The 24,928-nt window shown below is 41.9% G+C and overlaps 1 protein-coding gene across 4 annotated transcripts in view; it reads right to left on the minus strand.

Annotated features, from left to right (window-relative positions):
• Positions 1-24,928, minus strand: part of CLTCL1 (clathrin heavy chain like 1) — a 59,640-nt gene that overhangs the window by 32,616 nt on the left and 2,096 nt on the right. For all 4 annotated transcript variants that reach the window (XM_081842734.1, XM_081842733.1, XM_081842731.1 and 1 more), the window contains exons 2-10: positions 14,567-14,774; positions 8,733-9,001; positions 8,289-8,450; positions 7,361-7,474; positions 6,018-6,191; positions 4,481-4,678; positions 2,945-3,145; positions 1,595-1,747; positions 80-202 (exon numbers count right to left, since the gene is read on the minus strand). In XM_081842734.1, coding sequence (XP_081698860.1) covers positions 80-202; positions 1,595-1,747; positions 2,945-3,145; positions 4,481-4,678; positions 6,018-6,191; positions 7,361-7,474; positions 8,289-8,450; positions 8,733-9,001; positions 14,567-14,774 — 1,602 coding nt within the window. The remainder of the gene's footprint in view (positions 1-79; positions 203-1,594; positions 1,748-2,944; positions 3,146-4,480; positions 4,679-6,017; positions 6,192-7,360; positions 7,475-8,288; positions 8,451-8,732; positions 9,002-14,566; positions 14,775-24,928) is intronic.

A 24,928-nucleotide genomic window follows, 5' to 3' on the forward strand; every position in this document is an offset into this window, starting at 1 on the left:
TTTAGCTGTATTAGGACTTGAGGGGCATTTTATTCCAGCTTTATCTTCTAGAACTGCAACAGACCGAGCTAGTGCTTACCTGATTGATGTTGGCTAGTGGCTCTTCATCCTGTACCAACATCTGAGCAAATTGAAGACCCTGATCTGGGCTGACCCTCATCACACTCCTCAACAAGAAAATCCAATCCGGAGTATAACCAACCTAAAAGGTCAAATTTCAAGATGTTAAGTAGGTTTTGCTTTAACTCAATATATTCCTGCATTTTGCTAATATATTCCAAAAGCAACTAGGCCGTAGCAAATTACACGTAGCTAAGCCCAACCTCACATCTCAAGTCAGGTTTTTACTTGCTTCATATGACATTAGGGCAAGAAATTGATCAGCCCATTATTCAACGTACAGGTTCGAATGTTACAGTTGGGTTGCTGTACAACTGATGTACAACTGATATAAGATACAGCCTCTCATTTGTTGGAAGGGGACCAGTCCAAAGGGACTATTGTTGTCGGTTCAACTTCACAATGACTTCAGTAGCTGCTAAGCTCTTTCCAAACGCCGTTCAGTACCTAGCTTTTATCCTTTATACAGTTTGGGATCTGGAATCAAATATCAATATTGCCTTTCAGGTACAGTGGTGCCTCGCAAGACGAAAAAAATCCGTTCCGCAATTCTCTTCGTCTAGCGGTTTTTTCGTCTTGCGAAGCAAGCCCATTGACGGCTTAGCGGATTAGCGCTATTAGCGGCTTATTGGCTTAGCGGATCAGCTGATAAGCGGCTTAGCGGCTTAGAAAAAGGGGGGAGGGGAAAAAACCCGCAGGAACTCGCAAGACATTTTCGTCTTGCGAAGCAAGCCCATAGGGAAATTCGTTTTGCGAAGCGCCTCCAAAACGGAAAACCCTTTCGTCTAGCGGGTTTTCCGTCTTGCGAGGCGTTCGTCTTGCGGGGCACCACTGTACCCCAAATTTAAGGCTATCAGCCACATTACAGCCAGGGAAAAACACCTTCATTTGTGAAAACTCCCCCATGGAATGCACTCCCCAGGGAGGCTCACCCAATACAGAATCTTATGCTTTTACAACACTGGGCTTCATGTCTTTTGATCAGTTTTAAATCCTACAGATTATATTATTTTAATACTAACTGAAACCCACCCTGGGAGTTCTGAAATAGAAAGGTGGGGTTTCTTAACCTTTTAAATAAATGAAATTGCCAGAGATTAGCAAGACAACCATGTTAATGTGCACAGCCCATCCTAGTTCAGTCCTTTAAATTGAAAGACATCCAAGAGCCTATAAAATTTAAGGTGCAAGTTTCATTCACCCGCAGGAAAAGCCCTGAGGTACTGAAGCTGATTTTTGCCATTTTTGTCCGCAGAATAGTCTACTGAATGCTCCAAAGACCACATGACTTATGCAATTGAAACTTTACCAGGTGGGGCCGTTGCATATCACACTTCAGATATCCCGGAATGTTCTGAGGCTTATTCTTATCTTGGTAAAGAAAAAATTTAACTGTGCATTCAAAAAGCTTCTGGCTTGCAAAGGTGTGCATTACACAATCACATACTTTTCAGAGGGGAAAAAAGATAGTTACCTTTTTGGCATAAAGAACTATTTTCTGGAATTGACCAGTTTCTGCAAAACACTGAATTACTTTGTTTGGTACATTCGCACGGAGATAAACACTGAGGGCAAGGGTTGGGTCAGCAGCCTTCACCAAGTCTCCTAGCTCCTCGGAGCATTCCAGCTGAAACAGAAACAACATTTCAGAATCAACACAGATCCAAGTGTTAAGCTGCAATTTGTTTGCTGGCATCGAATGTAAGACTGCAATAGAACCAGCATTTCAAAGCTATTAACACCACACCCAGCTCAGCAAACGCTGCCACCCACCCCTGCTTATGGCAAGCAAATGTAGTTGCTACTGTTTGAAGATATAGGGTATGCCTGTCTGGATCTCAGCGATTTAACCTCACTGTTTAGGAAGAAAACTCTGTGGGAATTATAGAAATGCAGCCCAAAACTCTTTTTCAAATTAATATTTTAGTGGTGCCTTTGTTTACATCAACACAACAGAGCGAACTAAAATAAAACCGGGAAGGGGGTCAGAGGAGTGGCTCAGTGCTCAGAGTTTTGCTCATTTTCAATTTAAATGGATACCATAAAATACCTTGGCAAGTATCATTTTTTTGCAATCTACAGTATGTACCTAGCTGATGTATGGTTCATTGGTGGATTTATTGGGACTATGTTTATTTTCCCAGTACTGAAAAATGGTGCATTTGGGCATGCCTAATCCATTTTCACTGCTCTAGGGTAAGCGTCTACACAACAGGGAGATTTCCCATCAATGCTATTTTGCCTGTAGTTAGAGCAAAAAGCCAGCAGACCTCTCAGTTGGATGTAGGTGGGTAATCAACAAAATGCACTGTTGTCACTAACAAGGCTTTAAACTACTTGGGTAAAGGTAAAGGTAAAGGGACCCCTGACCATTAGGCCCAGTCGTGGCCGACTCTGGGATTGCGGCGATCATCTCGCTTTATTGGCCAAGGGAGCCGGCGTACAGCTTCCAGGTCATGTGGCCAGCATGACAAAGCCGCTTCTGGCAAACCAGAGCAGCGCACAGAAATGCCGTTTACCTTCCCGCCGGAGCGGTACCTATTTATCTACTTGCACTTTTGGGGGTGCTTTCGAACTGCTAGGTTGGCAGGAGCAGGGACCGAGCAATGGGAGCTCACCCCATCACAGGGATTCGAACCGCCGACCTTCTGATCGGCAAGTCCTAGGCTCTGTGGTTTAACCCACAGCGCCACCCGCGTCCCTTACTACTTGGGTAAGTGGGCCTAAATAGGAATGCTAGTGAATTTCAGCACAGGCAACAGAACCACGACTGTTTAAAGCAGACCACAGCATAATAAATTTCTGAAGAGGCACCATGCATTACCTTGTCTTCTTTTAGCCATTTTTCTAAAAGCTGCTTGCGGCCTTGCTGAAGGACAGGACGGCAGAGTTCCAGAGACTCAAATTTATTGAGCTGGCCTTGATCGAGGAGGATCCCGAAGTACTGGAGCAAGGGAGAGGCCTGCCCAGGCTGAGCGGGTACACTCTGGAACTTTCGGATGGTATCACTTGTGCGCAAGATTCCCTGAACATTGAAACATGATTCTATTAAAAAGTCTCCCTTAAGGGAAAATCCAAGGTAGAGAGAGCTTGCTCAGCTTGCCAGCTGAGAATTCCCAAGACCAGGGTGGATTTGATTTAAACCAAATCAATTTAAATCACTAGTCAGTAAGACTTGATTTAAATCTCTTTTTTTTACAGAAAGACTCATTCTTGCTGGTATAATCTTAATATTTACAAACACATGAAGGTTTCATTTTTGGAATAATACATTTCCAGGGTAGTTTTTTACCGTTATATCAAAAATTACTGATTTGGTTTATAATGTTAGAAATACATAGACAGATAATTATGAAATTATTGTGAGGTTTAATAAATTAAATGTTTATATTTTAACTAAAAAAGTAAGATTTATAGCATAGGTATCCATGTTTGTTAACTGATGTGGTTAAACAATTTTTTTTATAAAAAAAACTTAGACTGAGTTTTAGCACACATGAAAAACTTAAAACAAATCCTTATTTCCTGATGAATAGTCTTTGAATAGTCTTTGGACTATAATGTAACAAATAGAAAACTGTCTTTAGAAAGATTTTTTTCCTTCAAAAGCATTTTATTTTAAAAATCCGATTTAAATTTTTAAAAATCTGATTTAAATGAAAAACATCCGTGGTTTTTTTTTAAAATAAATAAATAAATCATTGAATTTTATCCACCCTGCCCAACACCAACGTAAAAATCCTGCTAGATCTAGGTCTGTCATCACATTTTCCACAAGTGAAGAATCGGGGCAATAGCCTTCTCCTAACTCTTGCTCCTCCTACTCCGATCACATGAGCAATTGGTAGTCAGGAGAAAACCTGCATCAGTTCAAGAGGGCTCCATAACATTATTTCCTTCATTTATGAATCACTTCCCATAAAGTATCCTGAAGTTATTGATGGACTTATTGTTATGATTGTATTTATTTATATCCGGCCTTCCCACCAACCCCTCCATGATTACCTGATCCCCATTTCGGGCTGCAATCCTAAGCAAGAATTCAATGGGGCAACCAGTTTATAGCTCTGGTCAATAATACCCACCGTGGGTTTTACGTAATGAGTATAACGTAAACTGCTGCACCGCACTTAGTCATGTGCATTTATTTCAATGGGTCTACTCTGAATACAACTTAGTTTAATGCCACCCTATCTTTATAATAGAATTGTCTATGTCTCCCTCAAGGAAGACAGAACCAGTGCTCTCGTACAACTTGCGATTGCCTGTTGCTTCAAACAAAGGTTAAAGGCTACAAAATTTGTTTGGAGTGCACTCCTGAACCCCTCGGCCAAAAAATTGTTTTTTAAAAGATGCTTACCTTTGGCGCAGATGCTGCCACTTTAGCCGCTTCTGCATAATTTCCCTGTGCAAAAAGTGTATTAAATTTCCTGGCAAAGAGTTCTTCCGCCCCAGCTAAGTTACTCCTGATCGCCATGCGGAGACCCAAATCAGGATTCTGGAGAACATTGGTGGCGTAATTTACAATGTTATCTTCCTCCACACAAACAGAGAGTACCTAGAAGAGAAAGAGAGTCAGTGAGTGTACAGTAAAGTCTAAAAAAGAACAAGGCACACTCTACTGCAGGCTTCCTCAACCTCGGCCCTCCAGATGTTTTGAGACTACAATTCCCATCATCCCTGACCACTGGTCCTGCTAGCTAGGGATCATGGGAGTTGTAGGCCAAAAACATCTGGAGGGCCAAGGTTGAGGAAGCCGGCTCTACTGTATAAAAGGAGCATTACCGATCTGGAGGAAAAGTGGCACATTCAAAAATGTCACTTTATAATATTATAAATGAGACTAGGTACCACCAGGCCAACTGCTACCAGTTAGGTACAGGATACAATAATGTTTACCACTGAAGTTCTACTTTAAGATTCTCATTTTACTTTCTTTCTTACAAAGCCTTCCTTCCTGACTGCTCAAGTTGTCATTTCAACAGCTTTACTGCTTACATTAGAACTTCTGCTGGAGAAATCTATTCTATCAGTCCTCTTATCTGTGCTTGATGCAGTGTTTTATTCAGTGATCGTACAGGAACTACCACGTTAATCTCAAGAGTTATTTGATTTGTTAACAACAATACGTGTGCATGCATCGACACCTCCAATGCAGGCTGTAATCCAGATCATTAGAGAATGCATGCTTGGGAACTTGAGGTCTTACTTCAGGACATTACATGGCTTCTCCTTCACAGTTTTGAACCAATGAGCTGAAATCCCTAAGCGCCAGTACAGAGCCCAGCAAAGTGGTGACTTAAGGAAAGCCGCCACCTGGATCTGATAAAGCAGTCAGGATTCAGAGCGTAAATGACAGCATTACAGTAAGCAGACACTGAAGTGATGGCTAATCTACAGCTGAGAAGTTTCATGCATCATTCTTCTTGTTGTTTAGTCGTGTCCGACTCTTCATGACCCCATGGACCAGAACACGCCAGGCACTCCTGTCTTCCACTGCCACACGCAGTTTGGTCAAACTCATGTTAGTAGCTTCGAGAACACTGTCCAACCATCTCATGCTCTGTCACCCCCTTCTCCTTGTGCCCTCAACCTTTCCCAACATCAGAGTCTTTTCCAGGGAGTCTTCTCTTCTCATGAGGTGGCTAAAGTATTGGCGCCTCAGCTTCAGGACCTGTCCTTCCAGTGAACACTTAGGGCTGATTTCCTTTATCATGGCAAAGGGACTTGAATAACTCAAAGAAGCTATGAGCTATGCTGTGAAGGGCCACCCAAGATGGACAGGTCATAGTGGAGAGTTTTGACTAAATGCAATCCACCTGGAGCAGGAACCGGCAAACCGGCAGTATCCCTGCCAAGAAAACTCCATGGACAAAAACAATAGGCATCATTCTTACCTGTCCTTTTTTATTTACACCAATAATTCCTGAGGTAGGTTCATGAGGTGCAGTTACAAAGATAGTGTCTGCACTAATACGGTTCATGTAGATGCACACTCCAGATTCCAAGTCGTACATATGAATATATCCATATTTTGTGATCAGATAGATAACACCATGCTTTGTTCCAATCTACCAAATGTACAAGAAAGAGACAAGGTTAACCAGGACAGTTCAGAAGTTATTCACTAGTTCATGGATAGGCAAACTAAGGGGGCCGGATTCGGCCCAATCACCTTCCAAATCAGCATGTTTTTACATGAGAATGTGTCCTTTTATTTAAAATGCATCTCTGGGTTATTTGTGAGGCATAGGAATTCGTTCATTCCCCCCTCAAAAAAAATATAGTCCGGCCCCCCACAAGGTGTGTGGGACAGTGGACTGGCCCCCTACTGAAAAAGTTTGCTGACCCCTGCACTAGTTAACTTAAGCTTCTTCCTAGCACAGCAGCAAAAACTCAATTTATAGTGCAAATGAATTATTTCATACTTGTTAACAGCTATGGCTATTTTTTAGACTGGGGAGCTGAGCCTTTATGTGAATACAAGTCAATCTCTAGTTCAGCTGTGAAACTGAAGCACTTAAGACCTTGGGCAAGCCATTATGGCTGAAAGAAGCTCAGATCCAGCTTTCAGTTTCAAGGAAGTTCCACTCTAGGTGCAACTCTAAGGGCTTGTGTGTATTCAGCAATTCTGAACAGCAGGCCTCCACCCCTCCTCCACCATTCTGTCATAAACAGATTAGGCTAAGCCGCCTTTAAAGTTTAAGACTGGCTTGCTTTATAGGACTACAGCATCCAATCCAGCCCAGTTACATGCTTGTTTGGATCCTGGCCTAGCAGTGCTATAAACTCAGACAAATTGCATTAAACATCGGCCTCGCTCAATTCTGTATCATTTAAACCAACTGTACACACTGATATGGTAATGTGGAGAGTTGTATTCAATTGTGTCTGGATACAGCTCCAGCTGACAGCTGCCTAAGAGTTACCAACTGGCATTGCCATCAGAGTGGGAGTAAACAGCATCCTTGCACCTGTTCATCATGCCTGGATACAGCTCCATTCAAGAGGCCCTGCTATGTACAGGACACTGAATATACACACACACAACCAATCTTTTGCAAGGCACCCTGGGAGGGCTTCACCCTGCAAGGCAGCATGTAAGTGTTTGGAGCAAAGTTCATATTTTTCTGACACAACAGTTGTTTATGGGCTAAAAAGGGCATGCAATACTACCGCTGCACTTGATATGCTTCGGCCATGCCACCGGAAGTCTTAAACACACGCCTCAATTCATTACCTGCATTGCCACTGGGAAATCCGTTTGAGCCTCTGGAGGGAAAAAGACATCAACAGCTTTCTTGACAAAGGGTTGGTTTCCAGCAGCAGGTTGACCCACTTCAATTATATGCAGCTGGGGAAACACCACAGGGCTATAAATCAATTGTTTAGTTGAAAGGAGAAAAGCTCACTCAAATCAGGTGTTCCTCAGAATGGAAAACTGTTAAAAATAATGGTATGGATTTTTCTTAAGCGTTCTCCATTCTTCACAAAGTTTAAATGTTCTATAGCAGGGATGTCCGACATGTCGATCGCGATCTACTGGTCGATCGCGGGATGTCCCTGGTCGATCCTGGTTCCGGGACCCCGACTGAGCTCATCCTCCCCCCGCCCCAAAAAAGCAAAGCTCAACAACTCTGGTCAATCCAATGGGAAGATCACTGCTAGTTTTTTTTATAGTGGGAGTAGATTGCAGTCTCTTAGAGGTTGGATGTGCCTGTTCTGTAGTATTGGCTCTACAGCCCAAATTAAGGCTATGTTGACCGGCACTTTGAGACTACAATTCAAAATGGTCTATTATGGTGAGACACCTTAAAGCAGAAAAACATGTTGCACACCAGAAGTTTTGGACTACAACTCCCATCAGCCTCAGCCAGCACTGCCAATGGCCAAGGATGATAAGAGTCCAGCAACAACTGAATGGCACCACATTGACTACTCATGCCTTAAAGAGAGATGCAGTATCAGCATCAAGTGTTCCATCCTAAACCCTGAAGCACAGCTAAGATCTCTTGATTTTTCATAAGGACTTGCACAGACCACACTGGTGCAAGCTCTTACTACAGAGGGGTTGAGGAACTTCATTTAAATGGTTTATCGTCTTGGATCTTATGCCCAAAAGCAGCTGTAAGCAACAAAGGCAATGATCAAGTATGAAAGGCTTTTACCTTGCCTCCTGCAGGGCTTCGCACAGCAAAACAGAAGAGGGTGGAAGGCTTGGCATTGCCTTCTATTTTGAACTCTGCAAAGGCTGCTGCATGTCCCTCTATAGGCTGGGAAACTTTTCGATCCACTGAGTACAGCTGCATGGCACCAACCACACGATTTTGCTAATGGAGCAAGCATCACAGTCGTTAAATGTACAGCAAGCACTTAAGAGCCTGAAGTGTCAAGATCCTTAATCCATTTAGAGCCTCTTATCCTGCGCCTCCCATCAAGAGATTCCAACCACTAATTCGACAGAACAGAAGCATCCCCATGTCACAGCTTACAAGTTCACTGTATGTTCAGTACTTCTGCAAAAATGTTTTGGCTTCTAGTCTCCCAATTTCTACAGTCCACATGCTTCAATGCATGCTTTTGAACCCTCTGCACTCCACAGCTTTCCTTACCTGGGCAGAGATTCCTATCAGGAGCAGCCACTTCTGATTTTCATCAGTTCTGTAATTGATGATTTGGCAGCCTGCAAGACTGGCGTGCCTGTCAAACATCTTTTGGGGCAGAGAGTCTCCTTCCATACTCCAGTGATAAACTGCAGTCTCTGTCACTAAGGCAACGGTATTCACAGAAATCCATTTCCAGAAGATCACTTCCTCTGCCATCGTGTGTGCTTTCATTTTGCTTTTCATCTCAATGTTAAAGATCTGGAGTGTTTTCCCCGCTGGCATACAAGACAGAAAGACAAAGAGAATCATAGCCCTCCAAAAATGTTAAGCAATAGCTATCCCTACTCCAACACAATCTTTTTTGTAGAAAGACGTTTGGAAATATCCAAAGTCAAAGGCCTCAGCTACAGATGCAGCAGAATGAGGTGCTTAAAAAACTGGGCAGCACAACTTCAGACACCAATTGGGAGGAAACCATATTTTTGTAAGCTCTCCTACCTTTAGCTGAAGTGGCACAGTTCATTTTACCACTTTGTAGCACCGCATGTGTGGATCCAGCATAATTTAGAACATTTCAAGTAGAGGATGAAGGATCATTCATACCAAACTGTGACAATAACGAAGTAGAAATTTACCCAATCCCATATATTTCAGTGCCTGTAAGAGGCAGTGATGACTACCAACTTGGATGGCTTTAAAAGAGGATTAGACAAATCCACATAGAATGACAATAACAATGGCTGTTTTACCTCCACTGTCGGAGGCAGCATGCCTCTGAATACTAGTTGCTGGAAATGGCAGGAGGGAAAACAGTTGTGCTTGGGCCCTGCTTTCGGACATCGCATAGGCATCGTGTTGGCCACTGTGAGAACAGGATGCTGGACTAGATGGGCCACTGGCCTGATGCAGCAGGTTCTTATGTTCACTCTGGCCATAAGTTTATCAAGTGCTTATTTTTTTAGTGCTAAGCCTTGTGCTAACTTGTTTAGAATTCAAGGAAAGTGTAGGATCCCCAAGTAGAACGCAAAATGTATCTGGTAATATCTGCACTTCACTTCCAGTCTTTCAAGACAAAGCCTCATTAGGAAAGTTGGGTGAGAGAGAAGGTAGGTAGGAATATTGAAGTTTATGGCATAGTGGCAAATGAGGAAGCCAGGAGATGAACTCTTCAACATTTTGCCTCAAAATCCCAAGTTTCTTTGGGGCAAAATCCCCCCTCTCAAAAGTAAAGGTATATTTCAGAATGGGCTGTTTAGAGTGCAGCATATTAAAAAAGACATTTTTCAATACTGCTCAAAACAGGATCCTTATTCTTAGGATGCCAACTGTCCTACTTTTCAACCCATAGTCATTATTGAGTAACACACCAGTGTGAACCTAAGTGGCTTAACACCATAAACAATGCTGTTATGTGCAATTTTCTGTTCCTTGAGAAGGGTAGCATTGTGTCATCTGTAAGACATTAGAAACCCAGCAGGTAAGGCAACCAAAAATGGAAATATGACCTTTCTTCAAAAGGAGGACAAGAACTCACTGCATTTCCTAAAGATGCAACCCTTGACTCTAGGCTTCCAAGGAAGCAGAAGTCAATATTTAATAGATAGGATTTTGAGAAGCAGACCTTAAGCAACGCTATTCCCATCAGATGAAGGTCTGCTTGGTGGTGGTGGGGTAATTGCTTAATATCTGTTTTCTTAGAAACATTACCTAAAAGTTATTTGAAAACTGGCTTGTTCTACAGTTAACTGTGATCAGTTTACTGCTGTCGTAAGCTAAAAATCTCCAGAAGCTTTTGAGTCTTGCATTACTGACAAACATACAACGTCACTGAAAATTACTAACCAGATCCTTGATCTTTCTTTTTTAAAAAAACTTTCAGGGTGCACAGTGTTATTGGTGGGTGTCAAGCAGTATGACACTATTGGCACTAGAGCAGATCAGTGTCCAGTAGTCCAAGCAGAGAATTCTCAATTGGATATCTCCTCATATATTACCTGGAAGCATCTGTGTCAAGAGTAAGGAGATTTGCGCATATCACACAAACACACAATTCCTTCCCCAAATTGCCGTTTCTTTGCAGATCTAGAATGTTAATGAGATCAGCAAAGAGTAACGATTCCCATACAGAACCAAGACTGATTGGTAGCTACTACTCTCCTCCAGAGGCTAAAGGGACACGATGCAGGAGAGTAAGAGGAGGGAAAGAGAGAGGAGACAGACAAATAAATAAATAAATATGCAAAAGTAGTAAGGCACCATTTCTTTCTGATGGCAAAAGACAAAGAGAACTATCCTTGCACGCCATGGTGCATGTGAAGTAGCGCAACTGGACGCCTTCACCTGCCCTAGCTGCAACAAAACATGTCTCTTCTGTATCAGTCTCTACGGCTACAGAAGTGCTGAAACCTTCCAACAGCTTAATCTCACCCCCAGAGGCGCACTCTCCATTGTCTCCTGAGACAGACAGATGCCAACATATCCTTGGGCCATTGCCCGAAGTAATTCATGGCTGCCGAGCAGGACTGCTGCACATGGACTAAAAGGGATCCAGGAGGAATCAGCTTTTTCTAAATGATCCTAAGGAAATGCAGCTGCTTGCAGTCCCTTAAGATTAGTGCCTGAAGTGCAAGGTGCCAAGCTCCCCTTATTCTCCAAGAGTCTTCTCAGCTACAATTTACAACGTGGGCCTGATTGACAAAAATCAGTAGTAATCAGGGTAGGGGTTTGTGTATTTCATTAGGAACCCCATGATATTTCCCCCTACAACTTACCTCAGGCATGCCAAAGAGTCACCACACTCAATCAAAATCTTGTTTTTTCACCTCTGTGTACAGTGTCCCTGAAAGGTTTGACTCTCATTGCATTCCTCAGCCTTTACTTTTTATTTCAATTGCATGCAGGGTAACCCTTTGACTGGGGGGGGGGGTGTGAGTGTTTTTTTTTCCTAAGCAACTAAAAGACGCTGGAGGAGTTCTCTTGGCCTAAGCCAATTTTATGCCTAATTTTAGACATCTTTTCCTCACAGGGTTCTTTGACACATATGTTTGAACTACTGTGCCAACTCCCAACTTTATGAATGCAGCCCTGCTATTAAAGCAATATAATGAAGACGACTAATGCTGTCAGATTTAAATACAAAAAAAGGTACTGTAACGCACTTGCTCTTCAGCAGCGTGTTCCTGACAAGCAATTGGAATGCGTACGATTTTTGTTTACCAAATTCCAAGGGATAGCAGTTCTGGTCTCTTGCAGCAAAAACAAAGTATTGGAGGAACCTTAAAGGCTAGATTATGGCTTAGCCATTGGTGGGCAAGAGCCCAAGTCAGATGCATAAAAAGTGGCCGCAGTTGTGGAGTTTATTTACACATACATGTACGGGGTGGGGTGGGGGTGGGGAATGTAGAAAGCAAGGCAAAGGGGGCCATGAGATAGATGCAAGCAGATTCTATCCTCCCACTTGGTGATAATGGTGGCTTTTTCAACTACAATTTCTTTGCACAAAACCGTTATGGAGAGAGCATGCCAAGAGCAGGAAGAGCCCTAACAAGCACACTCATGTTCGAGTTGGCTGCTAGGACTGGAATGCTCCAACAGAATTTAAGGGAAGAGCAACATGCAACAATTTCACCCCCACTCTCAAGTAAAGTTTATTCCAGCAGAACTGATCATATTTCATCATCCCACTACAGAAGCTTGCCCACGATGGATTCTCACCTCAAAAAAATACTAAGCATAAAGCAGCAAGTTTTTTTTATATATAATAATAAAAAGAACCATTTAATTACATTGCTTATCTTAACTAAAAGCCAGACATCTACTCAGGTGACAAATTTGGGAGAAGGGGGAGAGGCTTTATGAACACTTTACATCTCTGCAAGAGTAGAGTATGAAATTGCCTTTTTGCATTCCCATGCTTTGTGTATGGAAATGCCCTATGAAAAGTACTACGTCCCCCCATTCTGTTCCAACATAGATCACTGGAAGTGCTCTCACGGTACATTACAAACACAGGATACATCCATACAAGGACAATAATGCTTTGATCACTGTAGGAATGCCACATGCAATCCAGAAATGCAATTTGTATGCACGCACCATACTCTTATCACAGTTCTGAGAAGCATTACATTTCTGAGGGACTGGTAATGTATGTTCACTGTTCACACAAGGAACTTGAGCTTCAGGACAGACATAATACGCAGTTGGTTTGCCAGCACCACACTCCCATCTGCAGGGAACATTTAAGTGCTTTTCTAAAGCAACATTTCCTACACATTTGAATACAAGTCGGTCTCCATTTCTGTTGGGGTAATAGGTTTCTGGGCTAGCTATAACCCTGTTACTGCTCCTCCTAAATAATTATGTGCTGTCATGGCCACTCATCTGAACACTTTTATTTCTGAAAACTCTTTTAAAGAAGAAAGTGGGAAGTGACGTGGTAATGCTGCAAGAGCTCTTGATGGAGATTGAGGGAGGAGATGAGACACTAAGTTATGTTCAGTTACTTGCATCTCTGGGGTTAGCACACAGCAACAAAATAGTGTATTAGGTAGTTATATCAAGGGATATCACAAAATATTAGCTCTTCTGGCCAAGAGTTTGATTCACAGGGGGCCAAGACAATTAGAATTAAAGCACTGTGTGTGTACTGAATCAAAGTGTACTATGTGTACTATGTCAAAGTTAACACCGGGGTTATTAGTCCCATGTTGTCCACTCACAGCCCTTTGCTACCAACAAGGTGTTTCGGTGAGCATGGGCATTCTAAGTGGCAGCTGCCTACGTACTTCCGAGTTGTTCACAGATTTTCAATGCAAGCCAATTTTTGAAGTAGCATCGTGGACCCCTGCGAGCATTGCCATGGACTTTTAAGACCAAGTACCACAATTAAAATAAAAGAAGTGACTAGCACACAAGACACCATGCCAGCAAAGGTCTCTCATAAAAGTATTGTGACTTGATTTTGTCAGTTAACTGTACTGTGGTTAAGACTGGGTTTAACCATCTATTGGTACAGTTACTACCATCAAATCACAAGTGGTTTCAGAGGATAAATAGTTTCGTTTGCCCAAACTCAAAATTTTAGCATCTAGATTACAATTCTCTCTACAAGTGACATGCCAAATTGCCTCCTGCAGAATTTAGTACTTTTTATGAGATGAGACCATTCCAAAACTATTAAACATGAAGTGTGTCAGTACAAAGTTAACTCACCATCTGTTTTAAGACAAGAATGCAGGAAAGAAAGTACACAGTCAGTGAAAGTGAAACCATTTTATATATTAGACACCAATGAGTTTTTGCATCTGCTTGGGTATGGATATTTTTACATGGTGATTAGGCAGCGCCTGGAAGATCACATAGCTTCCAGGACTAGCTGCAACAGAAGCTTTACTTTTTCAGTTTTAGGACTTTAAACCAAACATGCAACACAATCCAAGCTTTATTTAGTAGACGCTTGCCTTCCCTGCCACCCCAAAATACTGCCCTGCAAAAGCAGTACCTGGCTGGAAAAGATACCCAGAGGTATTGGAATTGGTGGTGCCTATTGATTTTCCCAGCCTTGAAAAAAATAATTCAAAGCTTACTGTACAATAGCAATGTCATCTTAAAATTAACCTAATAATTTGCTTTGACAAGTCCTACATTAAGCAAACTTTCCAAGCCACTTCGTTCCTAGTATAACTCAATCCCATTATTTACAGCATTCCCTGACTGATACAATGGTTACCAAAATGCAACCAAATCTTAACATATTGCACACGGGTTCAAAGCAGAACCAATACGTGTGCTGTTGCACAACAATCCTCCCAAGACAATGCAAAGAAAATAAAACTTACCTTTCAGAGCAATTACTTTAGAAGCTGGATTCATGATGGCACTTTCTGCAGAGATTGGGCGTCTGATAGGAGTGGTTGGATCGCTCATGTCTATGATCACAACCTGTGCTTGCTCACCAACTTTTTCTCGAATACATATGAATTTATCAGATTCCATTGTTAAGGTACTGAATCCAATGTTTGCTGGATTAATTCCAAGATTTTGGAGCTGTTAAAAAAAAAAGAAAAGTATTGGTAAAAACCTTGCATGACCACAGACAAGGACTGCTTGGCGGGGAAATCTGTACGCGGCAAAATGCCACCAAGCCATCACTGTTTATTCGTAGAACAGACACTTCTCTCTGGGGAAAGTGGTATTAGGAGCAGTGGACTACACAGGTTTTACATATATCTTTGTGATCAGAAGGCAACTCACGGTGATCATGGAGTTGGTGTTTCTTCACAGTGTGGCTCACTTAAACCTTCAAGAACTACTCTATTACATTAGATATAGGGGCAGATAAGCTATTTGTGAATATGGATCAGGTATATCCATGCAAAGATTTGCAGTGTTCATGGGACTGCTTCACTATGCACCATGTTCACAACCCAGCCCATTGACTATTTACATTTTTAACAACCAGTTGTAGGTGGGATGCATAGCTTGCACCCAGTGAAATTAATAGTAGTCAGATTCTCAAACCGTTATTGGCATATGTACAAGATTCCAGTAGGGTTCAATACAGAAAAACCACTCACCAAAAAAAGCCAAAAACCCAACCAACCAACAGCCTTCATCTAACACTTAAGTCGGTGTTGTATAGCCTTCATGAATCCTCACTGCGTGTTGCATAAACCTGGCTACTATCTCCATCTTATCCCCATCCTGAGTAAACGTAATGAAGGCTACATTATATGTGAAATAGTAGTCAACATTCTCTCCAAACCAAGGACCAGATCCAACCGATTCCTACAAGAACAAAGCAGTGTCTTGTGGCACCTTCAATACTTAACAAATGAATTAGGTCATAGATATTTGTGGGCTGGCACCCGTTTCATCAAATGCACAAAGGACCTGGTTGTGGACTTCCCATAAGCAACCAGTAGGTCACTGTGAGAACAGGTTGGAGGGCTAGATGGGCTTTTGGTGTGATCCAGCAGAGCTCTTCTTGTGCTCTTCTCTGGTGAAGTGGATGTGAGACCATGAAAGATGATGATACAATTCATTTGTTAAATCTTTTAACATGTTGTTTATTTAAGGTACAATATTCTGTTTTTGCTTCAACACAGTGTCAACACACCCACCTCTCTGGAAATAGATTCCTAGTTACCAGAGCAGTTTGTTAACATATATTGACTCAGAGCCACTGGCATCTCTGGCATGGAAACCCTCCGTTATACACTATATCACATGGTACCAATTCCCCCAATATTGAAGCAAGGTTCAACATTTCTAGTTTCGCTCAATCTAGTTGCTTTATTCCAGATTTCATAGCAACTTGCACATCTCAAACACACATGACCTTCACATTCTTGCTGAAAGAATGTTTTTGCAGGGTTACGTTCCCAAGCTATTGTGCTAATCTTCCCCATATTTATTATTCCAGCGTTTATTAGCTGGATTGTATGCCATAAATGGCAACATGATTAGTGTATAGCAAGTCTATACACTGAAGCAAGTTTATCTGCACCAACAGGAAGTAGAACGTTGTGGCCTGTGTGCAACTTCAGTACTCCTCATTTTAAATCCATTCAGTGAATGGGACAGAGGGAAGTTCCTTGCTTTAGGTTTTCCGTCAGCAACCCTGTAAACTTGTCCTAGAAAGACAGGAACCTGCTAGTACAGAGTCAAACCACTGGGTCCATCTAGCTCAGTACTGTCAATATTGAGCACCAGCAGCTCTCTGGGGCTTCAGGCAGCGAGTCTTCCCCAGCCCTACCTGGAGATGCCAATGACTGAACCTGGGACCTTCTGCATGCAAAGGAGATGCTCAACCACTAAGCTATGATCCTTCCCCCAATAAAGACAACCATTTTCAAGCATTTTGCTGTGGGGAACCAGCCAGAGACATTGTACGTTTGTCAGCAGCATGAGACTCAAAAGTTTCTACTGAAGATTGACTACTTAAGATATTTAGCTTTAGACAACAGTAAACTGATCACAGTTAACTGTGAACCAGGAACCATCAACACACAGAAGTCCATCAACAAGCAAAAGAAGGACCCACTAAGCCCTTGAGTATGATTATTTCTTTCTAAAATTATTTAGCAAAACATGCATTAAAAATGAGAGGAACTGATAGCTGGAAGGCAGGCAAGTTGCAGCAAATTAGAGGTGCTGTATTAATCAATTTAAAGTTTTTCCAACACCCCGGTGAGTTTCTCCAACATCCCATTGAGAGAGTAGGATAAGGAAGGACTGGGCTTGCAAGTTCTTAAATTTAGGTTGTCATATTCACATTAGATTTTTTTATACTATAAATGTTCAATTACATTCCTTGGTACAATTGTCCCAGAAGAAAATTACGAAGATCCATCAGTTTGTTAGGGTTGGAGGCTCATTCATTCAATTTTGTCTGTTTCATCTTTTTCTTTTGCTGCAATCTGGGATATACATCTTACCCTTAGACCTCTTAATACGAATTGCTGGATTTAATTTTTAATGTTCCAATTGTCCATATTATATTGTCAGTATTCTAATGTTTAATATGGCTATTGTGAGCCTGGGGGTGGGGGAGATGCCTCTCTGTGGGAGGGGTGGTAGAAAAAAATGGAATATCTAGGCTCACTTTAATCTGGGGTTGGCACCTTGATCACCCCAATTCATGAAGTGTTCTGGGAGACAGATGGGAAGAGTGCAACCTTTGTTGATTCTCCTGGATCTCTTCGTGACGTTTGAAACCACTGACCACTGTATCCTCCTGAGGCAGCTTTGTGGGTTGAGAGACTTGACCCTCTCTGTAGGACTGCAACCAGAGAGTAGCATTGTGAAACTGCTGCTCAATTCCATGGTATTTATGCTGTGGAATCCAGAGTGTTACCTCTTGTCCCCCATGCTGTTTAGTATCTGTACAAAGCCACCAGGTGAAGTCATTCAGAGATTTGAAGTATAAGTTCATCAATATGTTGCCAACACCCAACATGATCTTAATATCAGGAGAAGCTGTACAGGTGCTAGATGAGAGCCAGTGAACTGAAGCTGAATCCTGACAAGACTTGGGACCCAAATACATGAAGGAGTGTCTCTTCCCATATCTGCTAACTTAAGCATTGATATCTGATGAGTTGTCTTTTCTCAGGGTGAAGTCCATTGTGTAGTGACACAGGAGAAGGCCTTCTCTGTGGTGGCACCTGCTTGTGAAACTACCTACTGTTTGAAATGCGGCTGCCTCCCTCTTTGCCAATTCTCCAGCATGAGTTAAAGATGAATTTCTGTTTTTACCCAGGCTTCTGAGTTACATCTAAAGCTTCACTTTTATTTTATGACTGCTGCTGAATTTAGTGTCCTGTTTGCAATGTTTTAATGTTGCATTGTTTTTATATCTTGTATACACTGCCCATGGATCCTATGGAATGAAAGTTGACCTAAAAACAGTATCTAAAATACTGTGCTCATTGTATTTGTCTGCTTTCTGTCAGCAGCTTTGAGCACAGTGTATATACAGCACATAAGCAAACTGTTTACTGAGAGAGACAAACATATTTCCAAGTTTTATCATGGAACACCAAATAAGCAAGAAGAGGTTACCCCTTGCCATATTTATTTGCCATCCAGTTATGGCAACGTTCCATTCTTACATCAACAGGCAGTTTTTACTGCACTTACATGCTGTTCTCATGAGACATGACTGGAAACGGTTTGTAATAGGCATAAAAATAGCAGCTAATAGAAATGTTGTATTACCCCTTCTATAATTCAAAGTGTGTTTCCTTCTGCATACCGCCTACACACAAACCCCACCCAAAAGAAGTAATTCCATAACTAAAAGTTTGATCACACCTTTGTATGAAATAAGGGCTACTTTCAAAACAGTCCCTTCTGATTTATTTGGTACAGCTTTCATGAAATTTTCAAGTCCTGCCCACAAACACATCAGTATACTTGCTGTACCATCTTTAAATCTGCAGAGATTATTCAATCTCATATAGTCCTGCAGAGATCATTCAATCTTGTACAGCCCTAATTGGGCTGACTAGAGGTGACAATCAGATCCTGCAGTGTCTGTGTTCCACATTCACAAACATGAAGAGTCTTAGATTCTTCAGTAGCAATGGCAGAAGCATGGGAAGGTATCTATATAAGCTATTTTCAGAAAGGTGGAAATCTGAAGACCCTAAGGGGGCATTTAATCTGGCTCAATGTTCTGGGCAGGTCACTTTATATCCGCCCCTCGGTGTTCCTATTAAATGAAGTTTTTCTGTAGTCAGACCAGCTCTGTAACTCTACCAATATTCTACTAGCTGACAAAGATAGATAAAAGGCCAAGTAATCCCCAGGGGAAACTGCAGAGAGAGCAATTACTGCAATAGTTATTCTTTTCACAGACCTGTAAATATTTGGACACTTCTCCATTATACACACTTTTCTTTTTCCAATTCAGTCATGAACCTTTTTGCCCAAGGTATTCCACAGTGATGTACAGTGTTCCACAACTGAAGTAACTGAAAAATGTACAGAGCTTCTAAAAACTGGTCTTAAAGCTGCAACATCCAGCTTCATTTTTTCTACTACAGCTTCTTTATTTTCTCCACCCCTATTTTGTGCAACACCTTGCATGATGAAGAGTTGTGGAGAGGTGAAAAGCTTGCCACTATTCTGTAACATATTGCCTCATCCCAGTGAAGAAATTAGAGAATCTCCAGTTATTACAGCCTTTCCCCTGCAATTGCCTGGGGTGGTAGTGGTGGAAAAACTTAACTCTCAAAAGGGCCTGTCAAGCTGCCCCCAAACAAAGGTCATTCCCTCTAAAGGGCTTGCAAGGCTTCAAGTTTATTCAAAGACAAAGCCAAGTCTAATCAGTCATTGTGCTGGGGAATGGAATGAACAACTATTCTTCAAGCCTCTATGCCTGCAACCCCAGCCAGACTTATCTAGTCATCTCCCACACCTCCCTCTTCAGTTTCTGATTATTCAACGATTAGCAAGAACTTCAGCACATGTAACACAAAATCACAGGTAGCCCAAACCATACTTTGCAAGCACATTTTAGCCATGGTTAGCAGATCAGGATGGAATTCTCCCCTACACACCAAGCCTTGAAGGCCAAATTGTCTTGAAGGCTAAATTAAGACTATCCCTTTTACTATTGTGTAGCAGAGAAGTGGAAGACAGAAGTGCCTGGCATGCTCTGGTCCATCGGGTCACGAGTCGGACACGACTAAACGACAACAAAGCAGAGAAGTGGTCTTCACAACCAACTCTGTACTCTTGCAGAGCCTTCAAAGTGAAGGAGTGAGCATCTTCAGGAGAAGCACTGCACTTTTATTTTCTGAGTAAATGTGAACAAGCCTGAGCGAAGCTTAGGGAAGGAAGAGCACAGAATCAAAGTCTCCTTGAGATTATGTTTTAGATACACTGCAGCAAGGTGAGCTCTCCAGATACAGCAGGAGATATACAACTGGAGGGACTGGGGGTGGGGGAGAAGAGGCCACATTACATTTACAGCAGTACACAAGGGGCTTCTTTAGTCAAGGTAGTCAAGGTGCTTTTTTAAAATTGCATTTAATGTTCATATGTAGGAAAAGGAATACCCCCCCCAATACAGAAGAAGAGATTCTATACAGGCAGATTTTATCCCTTCCTATATTATTCACGTACCCAATTTCCAGTGGGAATTATGTGCAATTATGATAGGCAGCAAATACTCCAATATAGGAATGCAAGTAAACATGTACTTTGGGTTTACACTGGCTGTCTTCATGTGCAGCTTCAAGGAATTAACTGAACTATCGTGTGCATGCAGCCTGAGTACTGCTGCTTCACACTTCTCGTCTTGAGTGGGGATACATACCATAAGCACTAAGTTAAAACCCTGATTTGTTATGCCTAAACAGACCACAAGCAGGAAGCAATGGTTTCTTGGTCACTTCCCAGATGTGGCTTGCCTGGGCAAAACAAACCACAAGCATGGGTTCAGATGTAATGCTAAGCCAGCCGTTTGTAGTTTTCTTCCCCATTCGAGTAAGGTTGGAGCAAATAGGCTGTATTCACAGGATAGTTCAGTAAACCATGGTTAATGGGCTTAGCTGTTACCAGTGTTCAAAACTCCCAATGTTCTAGGCGCATCCTAGGCACAATATTTTAGGTCTCCACCCTCATCATTCTGCCCGGACACTGAGGTCTAGCGCTGAGGGCCTTCTGGCAGTTCTCTCACTGTGAGAAGTTACAGGGAAACAGGCAGAGGGCCTTCTTGGTAGTGGCGCCAGCCCTGTGGAATGCCCTCCCACCAGATGTCAAAGGAAAAAATAACTACCAGACTTTTAGAAGGGATCTGAAGGCATACCTGTTTAGGGAAGCTTTTAATATCTGAAGGACTTATGTATTTTAATCTTTTGTTGGAAGCCACCCAGAGTGGCTGGGGAAACCCAGCCAGATGGGCAGGGTATAAATAATAAATATATTATTATTATTATTATTATTATTATTATGCAACAGGGAATTTCATTAGCACAAGCAGTTTCTGAGCTCTGGGCGCAGTACTATACCTAAGATTTCAGATTAAAACTGCGGAGTAGAAGAAAAGGAGGACCTTTTTCTGCCTCCCCACTTACAGCTACTCTCTGAAGAGTGGAGAAGAGACTCTCTTTAAAATATATGGGGCGGGGCAGGGGAAGGACTAGACCATGTGAAAAATGAACATATTATTTTAGCTGCAATTCATTCATTTTCAGCTTTTTATTTTCGTTATACTGTATTAAAAAAAGCATGCCTAGACATTCCATTGTTGCGCCCATAACCTATGTGCCATTTAGCTCCAAGCTTTCATATCTCAGTTTCTGACACTGGCTGTTACCTACTAACAAAGCCCATGCAAAGTAAGTGGTTTGCTACTACACAACCATTAGTGAGAAAAAAATGCCAGAAAACTGGTAAATCAAAACTATTTCCTGGACTTCAACTAGCTATTTGTTCCTGCACAACTGAATGGAACTGATGAAGAGAATTGATGAAGTCAGTTTTGAAGCCTTGGTGCTGCTCCTTGAACTTTCAGCACGACTGCATTCTCCTTAGGAAATTATTCTGTCAGTGAGGGGTTCTATTCAGATAATGATTTGCCAGCTACTCATCTAGAAGAATGTGTAGGTGTGCTCATGGCATTTTTGTCATAAGATGCTGGCAGACTTAAAATGCTTTCAGTGCTTTGCACCAAGGTTCTTGCCTTAAGACCATAACCTTGCATGTTGTCTCAGGAATGTCTTAGACAACTCATCTCACAGGTAGGCTACCTGATCTAAACATCAGAAATTCAAGGAATGCTAGTAGATGCTGGCATGCAGTTCTTACTTATGCCAGGCTTTCACAAAAGTAAAAATTAAACATCACAAACTATTTTAATCAGACAAACAGGATATTCTTCCGCATTTCCATTTAATTTTTGAAGAGGTTTAGCTCCTCCATGACTCTCCAAAAATCAACACAACCAAACTAAAGTACCATGGCATTCATAGCTTTCTCCGTGCCTATGCTACATCCTCTGAATGAATTGGAACTTGATTTCAGTCATTGAAGAGCAGCATCGTCATTACAGGTGACTCCCCACTTACGTGGAGGTTACAATCAGGGGCCCCTTGCACATAAGCAAAATGTATGCAAGTGGAGAACACCCTGCAGGGTCCTTGTGGCTCACAAGGTGGCCCTCTTCGGGCTCTGGGGATGGTCTCCTCGCAAGCCAGAGGCACAGCAGGGCTTTGTTGAGGCTGTTCAGCCTTCCCACCTAGCAGCTGACATACAGGGTAGTGCAGCAGCAGCAGCAGCAGGCACTTTCCCACGCATCAGCTGTTAGGCAGGTAGGCCGAGCATCTCTCTTCTCTGTCCTCTTCAGGCTCTGGGGAGGGTCTCCTTGCAAGCCTTGTGTTCCCACACACGTGGGCAGTCACATTCAAGTAGATTGTGCACAAGTGAGGAGTTGCCTGTACTTTGATTTCCCTCTTACACCATGATCTAGAAACAAAAATGCAAATACTTCCAGGGCAACTCAATCAACTCCACATATACTTCAAAAATGTTTTTTTCAGGCAAAAGTTGTGGATCAGCTGCTCCACAGAGCACAGCTTTGGGGTAATATGGATCTGAAGAAGATTGGATCCATTCAAAATCAATAACTGAGTACCATAAGGTATGTCATCCTTTCTGTTAAGAGACAAAGCTAATCTATTGAAGTTGGCATCTTTAGTAAATAGTAGGACTATTACTGGATTATGTTAGCCAAAACAAATGGGCAGCCACGAAGCAGCCAGAATATCAAAGCTAGCCAGGAAAACAACATACATAGTTTTGGGCCTGATAAGGCGGTGTATCATGGATTTAGGTTTATGAGTTATTGGCAGAGATCAATATATAAAGACCTAAAGCTGAGTATCAAGAGTTTTCTTCTACCATACAGAACCAAACTTAACTATCCAAAGTGTGCAAGAGTATTTTTCCTGGCAAGATTGCATAAGACAAACTATTCGGTTACATTAGGGCAGTTCAAAGTGACACCCCTTTAACAGTACAGTCTATATAATTGCCCTGGACAGGCAAAGTCACTGAGTGTGGGAAAGAGGTTCGACTGGGAGAGGACTTACTGGCCTTTTTGCTGACAAACCAGATCATATTTGACTTGGCTATCATTCTATCTGCTGTTTTGTTTATTAAATGGGCAAAATCCCATATGATCGCCAGCAAGATTTCAATAGTGAAGAGAGATGAAGAATGTCAGATAGTAGGGGACTGTCAACTCTGTTATTAAAGTGTTGAGTTAAACAGTAAATGAGTGGGGATTTTTTTGTAATTAATGTTACAGTAAAATGTATTGGATATTGCAATGGCTTATGATTACATATGAAAATACTGTAGCACCTTTTAATATTATGATTGGCAATGGCATCTAAGCCAGAGATGGTCAGCCTGTGACCCTCCAGAACTCACAGTTCCCATCAGCCCCTAGCCAGCTTGGCCAGTGGTCAGGGATGATGGGAGTTTTAGTCCAATAAGATCTGGAGGGCCACATGTTCCCCATCCCTGGGCTAATCAATAAGGATCTGTGGAATTACAACTCAAGAAGGTAGGCAAACGCCCTACAGATTGATATAATTCACTCTACATATTGCACCAAGTTGTCTAAAAAACAACAACCACCTTGAGGGATTCTGGAGTCTATTTTAAGAGTGCTTGTAACTATATTATCTTCCAGTTAAAATACAGTTTTAAAATGTAATTTTAAAAGAGTTATCTCATTTTCTGTTGAAACGCAAGTAAAAGGTTAAATACCAAGCCTACATGATAATAAATTGGCCTGCTTCCCCCCCAAAAAAACTTTGTAGATGATCTGAAAGTCTCCCAGGAAGTTGTGTGGGACAACAGAATACCCAGAGTACCCATTCAGAAAATTGTTTATGTTATTTACCCCACAAAGAAAGATACTGAGAGATGCCAACACCTTACACACCAATCTGTCAGTACTCCAAGCCCTTCTAAAACTATACCTGCAGCTTGTGTCTGGTTAATATACAGAAATCCAGTATTTCGAGTCTGAACTTTTCCTTTATATATGGAATGCCAGCGTAACACTGTCTTGTTACAGCAGTGACCAATCAGTATTTAGTGCAGTCACTCATGTTCAAAACTAAAGTACAGCTTATTCTTTATTGCACTTATGGCAGTGATGTTTCCATCACTCACTGACCAAGCTGGTGTTATGGCTTGTGCTAGTTCAGCTAAGTTAAAACATTGCACAGGTCCCAGGTAGTACAATGTAGTGGTTGAGTCAGGTTAGGACTGGGGAGACCCAAATATAAATCCCTACTCAGCTATGTACTTGACTGTGTGACCTTGTGGCAGCCACCATCTCTCAGTCTAACCACCTCACAGGCTTGCTGTGATAATAAAATGGAGAGGGGGAAGGGGCTATGTACACCATCTGGAACTCTTTGGAGGAACAGAGGGACATAACTGAAATAAATATTGGGAAGCTGAAGGACCAGAAAGCCCAGCGGCTAATGAAACCGAAGAAATTATGCAGAATGCAAAATCGACTGAAAAAGGAATCTGGAAGGCAATTAGCTGAAGAACAATGATTGAATTAAATCAGAAGAATTTTTAAAGAAAGTTTGAAGATAGCCATAGAATCAAAGTGGTTTGCAGTGTTAAGGAATCTACTGGAAAGTCAAGCTGAATAGAAA

The sequence above is a fragment of the Podarcis erhardii genome (genome assembly GCF_964252035.2).
Source record: "Podarcis erhardii genome assembly, chromosome: 15".
NCBI lineage: Eukaryota > Metazoa > Chordata > Lepidosauria > Squamata > Lacertidae > Podarcis > Podarcis erhardii.